This window comes from Malurus melanocephalus, unplaced genomic scaffold, assembly GCF_030028575.1.
Source record: "Malurus melanocephalus ecotype Western Australia unplaced genomic scaffold, MMel_1.1 scaffold_121, whole genome shotgun sequence".
Classification (NCBI taxonomy): Eukaryota; Metazoa; Chordata; class Aves; order Passeriformes; family Maluridae; genus Malurus; species Malurus melanocephalus.
The window spans coordinates 68,407-76,626 of NW_026623353.1; the positions used below are offsets into that span (position 1 = coordinate 68,407).

Sequence of the window (8,220 nt, forward strand, 5' to 3'; positions counted from 1 at the left end):
ATGGCTCTAAGTTGTAGTTTCAGAGGACCAGGCCTCGGTACCCTGCTCGTGTGGCAGTTCAGTGTGTGTGAGGAAGCCTCGTGGGCTGTCAGAGCCCTGTGTGACATCTGCCGTAGGCAGGTACACGTGTGACTGTTGCTGTGCCTCACCTCACCCACTGCAGGCTGACAGTGGGCTTTAAGTCTTGGGATCTCTTCCAGTGATGGCACATGCCTGAAACAAATCACCCCTCAAGGAGACGTAGGACAGGATACTCTCATCAGGAAACTCATTAACTACTACTTGTGTCTTGCTCAAGACTTAGTATGAAAGAAAGATCTTGAATCGCTCTCCCATTTTGTTTCCCTTCTTTAGATTGTGGAGCAACTGATTACCTGAGGCAGTTAATGAAGTGTTCTTGCTTAGCATAAGCCAAAACGAATATTTTTTTATTTTACACCTTAATTCTAGCTGGTCTAAATTCCTTAAAGACTGGTCAGTAAGTGGCAGCCTGAAGGCCACTTTCTGTATAAAAATAAATATAAATCTATTGATTGAAAAATACAGTGCTTACTCATGCACATAGAAACAGTACTACAAGTTAATTTGGTTTGTTTTGTCAATAAAACACATTTTTAAAGTTTGAATTTTGGATTCCTTTATAGGAAATTTAAGTCAGCTGCTAATAAATGTGAGGGTTTTTTTTCTTAACTATTTTTCATGACCAGTTGGTGAAATCCATAAGCAAGTAGGGGCCTGTGAGACATCATGTATTGTAAATCACAGCTGTAAGTGATGCAGAATCAAAGCAAGAGAGAAAGGAAAGGGGTTCCTCAGCTAAGACGTGTTACAGCTGAGTTATTTATCTTCAGTTTGAAATTCAGAGCATCTTGAAGATTTCACTTTCTGTGCATGTTTTGAGAAGGGCTTTTGGTTGGTGCTGGTCATTTAACAGTCATCACAGACAGACTGCTGCCTAAATCTGCAGGAACATGTAATAGTGCTTAAAACATCACTACCCTGCAAGAAAGGTATCAAAAGGCTCCATTGGCCTTTAATTTCTAGTCAACACACAACTAGGAAGAAAAAGCCAGTTTAGGTTGATTTAACTCTGAGCTACTGTTTTGCATGGGAACTCATAATTTCACCAGTGGAAAACATGGTTTAGTCATCTGGATCAATACTTAACCTCCTGAGGCTGAATTATACGTGCCTTGCTAGGTGGACTTGTCTGAGGCCACAGCACTGTAACTAATCACAGAGAGACATTTTTAAAGCTCTGAAGAAGACTCTTCTGAGCTTTGATTTTTAAGCCCCCAATACTTCTGCTTTCTAGCCTGCTGCTAGGCAAGCCTGTGTAAACTTGTTATGCTTCAGTTATGTCTCAGTTCATAGGTGACAGAAATGGTAACAGCACAGGAGAAGCAACTGGAGAATGGGTTGATAATTCTGCTTCACTGAGTCTTGCCCAGACACAACTATTCCCCCCTTGCCCTTTTCCCATGTCAGGATAAAATGATTTATTTTGCCTTCTCATCCCCCCATTGAAAATATCATCATAGGAAATTCAGTGACTGGAACAATATTTCAGTCTTATTATTGCAGTTATTAATGAACTACTGATTTTCCTCTCTTTCAAAATTGGAACTGCTTTTTACATAAATCTGCCTAAGAAGGTAATTGTGTCAGAATGCTGCATTTGTTGTAAATAAATTTTCTGTGTTTTTCCAAACCTGTGTTTTAAAGAAGTATGCTCTAACATTAGCAATTCTACAGCAGATGACATTGGAGTGATGCTACAAATGGTAAAAAAATCTCTTGTTTTCTTTCTTGTTCTCTTTTCTAATTTCAGGGAGAAGATAGCATACTTCACAAGAGCAAAGATCAGTATATCAGCCCTTCCAGCTGATGATGTATAATTATTCATTTTCATTGAAGTGTTTTTCCACTTGTTCATCTCTTTTCAGATGAGCTTTGTAGTTCCAGTGATGTACTTTCAAAGATCTTCTATTTTACATTCTCTATTGATATGTTTATTTGTAAAATATAGTGGACTGAATTGTTATAAGCTTAAAAAATAGAAAAAAAAAAAAAAACCCAACAAACAGAAAACCAAAGTAGATTCATTTTGGTATACTCATGCTGATTTTGTACAGTTTGTGTGTATCCCATCTGTGTTTTTATTTTGTAAAGGTGGAACAAAGGCAGTACTGAGCATGTATCCTGTTGAACTGCACTGTGTTGAGAAAAATTATGTTCAACAGATAATTGTTTATCTTTTCACTATTTTCGTGTGAGCAGACTGTGAAGATGGCTGTTTTGCCATGCAATACTTTTGTAGAAGAGTGTAACTTTTATAGTTTAAAGTTAAACACAAGCACAAGCTCCTTTCTAAAACATCCAGGCTGCCTCACAAAAGCTGCTGATTAGATTCATCACCCACATTGTAATTTTGTTTCTGAAAATAAATTTCTTCTGGTTTGGTTTTTTAATACTTAGTAGGAAGACACAGAGTTCAGAGTTTAGTTTTGTGAATGTACAGTACTTTAACCTGCACTAAAAGGTTTCTTGCATCTGCAGGAGAGTGAGAAAGCAAGGCAGACAAGTAACCCTAAAAACTTACTTTGAGACTACCAAAWGGGGCAGCTGCTTTTTGAACAGGATGAATCAAATTCATAATACCAGCATTGAAGTCAGAATAGTTATACCCACTGTGCACTTAAAAATGAGAATTTCTCTCTGTTAATCCTTTTTCCTAGGGGGCTGTCTGATTGCCAGCTAGGAATACATGAAGGAGTGTGCTAGGTTTACAGATCTGAAGATGCTTCATTAAAGTATTGKTACAAAAAAAAAATCTCTCACATGCTAATTCAGATATCAGAAGTCCTCTTGGTAAGGTAAACCCTTTCTGAAAAAGAAAAGCTCCTGACTAGAAGTCTGCACAAATTTCAGTACAAAAAATAACAATTTTTAAAATATACAATTGACTCTGTATGCAGTTGRGGGTGCACAGGTTTAATGAATAGACATGGAATATGTCTTACTTGCTTCTTCCTAGCAGGCTGCTTCATCGGAAGGCAACTTGGATGCCTTCTGTTAGAAGTTCAGAACATTGAATRTAGGTGTTGAAGCAGTCCTGTCTTGGTAAAGCAGTTGGGGTCAACTTCTGTGGGTATGGTGTAAGTAGGTGGATATTGCAGAGGACAGAAATMTTTCATTTTCTACATAGTGTGAGGTACTCAGATGTATGTCATTCAATAGCTGCAGTTTTCCTCCCCAAGCATAAGTCCCATTGCCCCATGGACTTCAAGTTTCAGAAATGCTGTAATTACTTGGTGAGCAAATTGAAACAATGTAACCACAATATGGCAGCATCTGTCTTAGATTCAAAGTGACAATTCTGTGATGAGAGGTCTGTGTAACACCCAAGGGTTTTCTTATGCACAAATACGTAAGTTCACTAGAATATAAAGCCACTCATGCTATTTTGACCAAGATGACTGATTGAACATCCTTTATGAATGCCCCATTTGTTTTTTGTGTCTTGGGTTTGAGATAACGTTCATGTTTGAAAGGTCAATTAAAAGAAAAAAAAATCTGGAATTATTTAATGGAGAGGTGAAATGAATGAAGCTTGACAGTTTCAACTTCTCAATTTTATTATATAAGGTGGTTGTAGAATGACGTTTAGAGGTCTACTTTATGATTTTTCTTTTATTTATTTACAATCTTAATTATGTTCTGTTTAATATAGTTCAGTTCTGGCCATAAAAATATTTGTCATGAAGAATGCTATGTGAAAAATACTTTGAGGTGTCTAAATTCTTGCCCAGGTAGCTRGTTTTTGTCAAGTGTTGAATAATTTTTTTTAAAAAAAGTCTTATTGTCTGATTTGTAAGCATAAGGTTAAGTAAAAACTTCATTATTGCTGGCTTCAACCTGCAAAACTCCTTTAAAAATGAGAGACAGACATATTCATGCTCTTTGTTTTCCAGATTGGTAAAATTGAACATATTTATAAGCAGCTTTTAACAATTCAGAGTTTGGAGTTTGAGGGTTTTTTTACTAATTCAGCTTATCACACTTGAAACACTCAATAGAATAAGCTAAAAACAATRTATACAAGTAAACTCCCATCATCTTAAAGTGATAAATATTGCTCTTGCAGTGAAATTTACTCTGCACAGCAGGGTATAACGAATGTAATTAGTTCTTTTGCCAGGTACCAATGTCACTGCAGTTGCATATATCAAAATGTAGATATTACTGGTACAAGAATATTTAGCCAAATGAGCAAAGATTAGCAGAAATTGTAATAGAACACAAATCAAATAATTTTAAGAATATTTTTCTTTTTACTGTTGCTATGTTTATACCGTATTAAATATCAAGTGCTCAGGACTGAACTAAATATTTAATCAGGTTATATTCTGAATGTGTTTCTGTTCTAATTTTGTCTGTAAGAGTATGCAAGTACTTTACATAGATTAACTTGTCTCTGCACTTTTTCATGTGTTTCAGTGATTGGAAAATACATTTTTTTAACAAAGCTCTTTTCCAGACCAGTGTTTTATTTAACTCTTTTATTGCTCTTCTGTCTCTTTACATGGTCTTTGCAGAAACTGATGGCTGCTACAGCTTTGTCAATGTAAAATCATGGYGATTTATAGAACGTTCACATCAATCACTGACAGCTCTAAGGATGGTTGTATGGAAACTGATTCATATACTTGAAGTTAGTTCTTTACATTCATGAAGGAAAACGGCACCAGCAATGAACACGGTTGAGTCTCCTCCAGACATCTCATTATTGCTCAGAAATACTGGCTTTCCCTAGAGAGAGAGAGGGAGATTGGGCAGGGATAGAGGTGGTCATAGTCTCTCTCTCATGAGGGAGAATCTTGCATTACATGACATTATGTCTGAGAACATTGAGTTTACTGTGAAGGATACAGGCCCAGCAAACTTCACTCAAGGTTATACTCAAGGCTTTTGTATTCCATGTTGAACTGGCACTACAAACTCTTTCAGACTTCAACTAATATTATTTTGTAAAAAAAATACATTGTTTAAAGCAGCCCCATTAGGAGTTCTGCCATTTAAAATATGGTCAAGTGTCCATGCAAGCCTAGAGAGTAAAAACGTTATACTCACAAAAACAGAATCTGCCATTGATCAGACTTGGAGCTCATGTAATTAACATTGGAAGCAAGTAGTGATTAAAGGAACTATTTGGTAAGAAAGAATCCCATCCCCGGTCTTGTAAACAGTAACCTGTCTGTTCAGCAGGTCTTTTTTTTCTGTAATGCAAGCAAGAAGCAGGACAACCTGATATCTGCCCTTTTAAAAGTCTTCCATTTCCAGTTTCCAGATGCTGATCTTGTGTATCTGCCATTGCAAACTGCTCTGGTAAGTGATGTCAGGTGATAAGCAGATTGTGGAGAGGAGTAGAGATGCCCCTAGAATTAGAAAAAATCCACCAAAGCAATTACTGAACAGTGCATCCCCTATTTCCCATCTGGGCAGAATCTCTGGGCTGTCTTCATCCCAGATCTCCTGGATTATAGTGTAAGCAAGGGACAGGGTCTCCAGCCATCACGTGGAGTATTCCTCCAAGTTGCAACAACTTTTTTTAGCTTGTGCTCCATATCCTCCATCTTTAGGCAGTCAAAACCAAAAGTGGAGATCACAAGGCTCAGAAGTCCTAGTCCTTTTGATGTAAATACTAAAATCCTGGAAATCTTGAATTCTAGAAGCAAAACTAGGAAAAAATAAAAGTCTTTACATCTTTACACTGTTCCTACATTGTTTGCCAGAGTCCCATGCTCCAAAGCTCCGGTGCATTTAAGTCTGAGATTTTTCCAGCCTGGTAAGTACTTACAGGTACCAGTTAAAATCCATCCTAGCACAGACAACAGAAATCCAGCTAACTGTAGCCTGTGTCTGTCTGCCAAGTTCATTTTTTTGCAGTCACAGAAGCACCAAACTATTAGCTTTTGAAGGCCCTGTTCAGCTTAGTTCTTTGTCATACTCTGTCATACATAAGCAAAAGTCAAAACAATGCTTTATGAAGCGTGAAATACTTGTCCCTCCTGCTTTGTGTTGCCTGGTTCCATATGAAGTGTTTGGGGGACTGGGAGGTGATACGGTAAACCAGTAGCAGAAGGATGTGGCCAGAGCTGGGCTCACTTTTCATTTTGGAGTTGCTTTTTTAAGAAAAGCATATACTTGGCTTTCCATCAATCAGCTAAAGCATTACAGAAGTACTGCTAGTTTTGGCTTCTCACAGTTTGTTTTTAAGTTTTAATACCATATTGACACGCTCCCACTTACAGCAAACGACACTGTCTGCTTTGTGGCCAGTTAAATGTCATATGTTTAAAGTCAAAGATTATACAGCAACATGTTCAAACATGAGTGAATGGAACTTAAGGGACCTTGGATAAGATGCATAATGCCTCATGACGTGTGTCAGAAGATAGAGCTACACTGGTTTTTAAAGCAGCATTTCTCAGCCTATTTTTTTGGTATATAAAGTATGCAGGTGCCAGAAACGTCTAGAATAACTTGTGTGGCAGTTTAATGTGGCAGACTGGGCAAACACAGCTTGCTGGGTCTGGGGCACCCACACCATCATATCCCATGCACAAAAAAAAACAGCAGCAAAGCTTGATACCATGTCAGAAACCTGCTATTTCCAAATAGACAGAAAAAACATTTGATACAATGCAGGTATTCAGACTGTTTAGGATAGGAAATCTCTTAAGTTCATATGTCACTGCATCAGTCCAGTGGAAAATTGCAAGGGAGTCAAACTTTGGGGCTTATATCATTGGTTGCATAAAAAAGGAAGCACATTTTGGTTAAAAGCCAAGCTGTAAGAGAACATACACATTCATTTTCAGGATTTTACAGTGCAGTTAAGAAAGCTAAAGAAYCTTTCCTATGCAGTCTATGAAAATGCCAGCATTTTGCTGCAATTTTAAGCAGCTCCACAGGTGAGAAAACACACCACCTTCCATTACCAGTTTATGAGAAAACAGACAAGTTTAGGACGTCAGCTRAAGTAAAGAATCCTTTGAATTACTACCGGAACAAGCTTCTGGCTTGCACTAGGTTTGGAAAAGATAGGACAGTATTTCAGTACTGCTTAAAACCTTGCATTTTAAGGTCTAGTTTCAGTTTCCAAATGTTGACACTGATCCTGTTCTTCTGCTACTGCATAATGGACTGAAGACAGATGGACATCAGTGGAACAGATTGTGCAATTAAGTAGGGATCCTCCTAATATAAGACAAAATCCAGCAAGCCAGCCAACAAACAATGCTTCCCCAAAATCCCACCTGGGAACAATGTCTGGTATATTCTCATCCCAAAATTCCTGGACTGTGGAGTGGGCAACCCAGGAAACTGGGACAATAGCTGTAATCCCCGATAGCCAGAAGAACATTCCTCCAAACAGCAACAACCGTTTCTTTTGTTCCTGTTGTCTTTCAGCAATTTTCAAACAGTCCAACCCAAATCCCGAGAGCAAGAGGCCCAAAAGCCCTGATCCATTGGAAAAAAACATCAAAATCCTAGAAATCCTGAGCTCTGGAGGTAAAGCTAGGAAAGAATCAAAGTCCTTGCATTGCATTCCGCCTTCTTCCTGGACAACACAAGCTTGCCAGAGTCCCATGGTCCAGATCTCCAGTTCATTTAGTTCCAAGTTAAGATTTTTCCACTGGGGTAGATAGGTGGTGAGACAGGACAGGACCCATCCCAACAGAGAGACCAATATGCCACTTAATTGCATCACTGGTTGATAGACCAAGGCCATTATAAGAGCAGAGCCCTGAAAGCTTGAGGAGATAGGTCTCGCCAGCAGTTCTGTACCAAATGCTACCTTGAGTGATGGTGGAAGCTGTGATGATTTTAGGTCTCTGCTGCCTCAAATATAAGCCCTTGCTATTAACCCTTTGCATGCTCTGAAACACTTTTTTGTTCTTCACAAATATAAAGTTTCACATAAAGGACGAAGGACTTCACTAAACCATGAGTTAGGCTTTCCGATAAGGATTTGATCTGTTACCTTCCAATTTGCTTGGTAAAATTATATCCCAATGCCTGATGATTACAAGCCTGAGGATGAACAAAGAGGGCTCTATGACCCCTCACCCTAAAACACAACAGAAATCTTTGTGCTTCAATGTGGATTAATTAGATTTTAAGTGGTGATAAAAAGGTAGCTCTGTGTGCAAC

The 8,220-nt window shown here is 38.2% G+C and overlaps 2 protein-coding genes and 1 pseudogene across 2 annotated transcripts in view; 1 reads left to right on the top strand and 2 right to left on the bottom strand.

Moving 5' to 3' along the window:
* The window catches only part of WWC2 (WW and C2 domain containing 2), a 61,417-nt gene extending 56,909 nt beyond the window's left edge, over positions 1–4,508 (top strand). The window contains exon 23 of the mRNA XM_057370172.1: positions 1,832–4,508. Coding sequence (XP_057226155.1) covers positions 1,832–1,898 — 67 coding nt within the window. The 3' untranslated portion in view covers positions 1,899–4,508. The remainder of the gene's footprint in view (positions 1–1,831) is intronic.
* Positions 4,509–5,167: 659 nt separating this feature from the next.
* LOC130575964 (claudin-22-like) lies at positions 5,168–5,939 on the bottom strand (annotated as a pseudogene).
* Positions 5,940–7,144: 1,205 nt separating this feature from the next.
* On the bottom strand, positions 7,145–7,798 carry LOC130575966 (claudin-22-like). The gene has a single exon (XM_057370253.1). It carries the CDS (start codon positions 7,796–7,798, stop codon positions 7,145–7,147), a length of 654 nt encoding a protein of 217 aa, XP_057226236.1.
* Between the last annotated feature and the right edge of the window lie 422 nt (positions 7,799–8,220).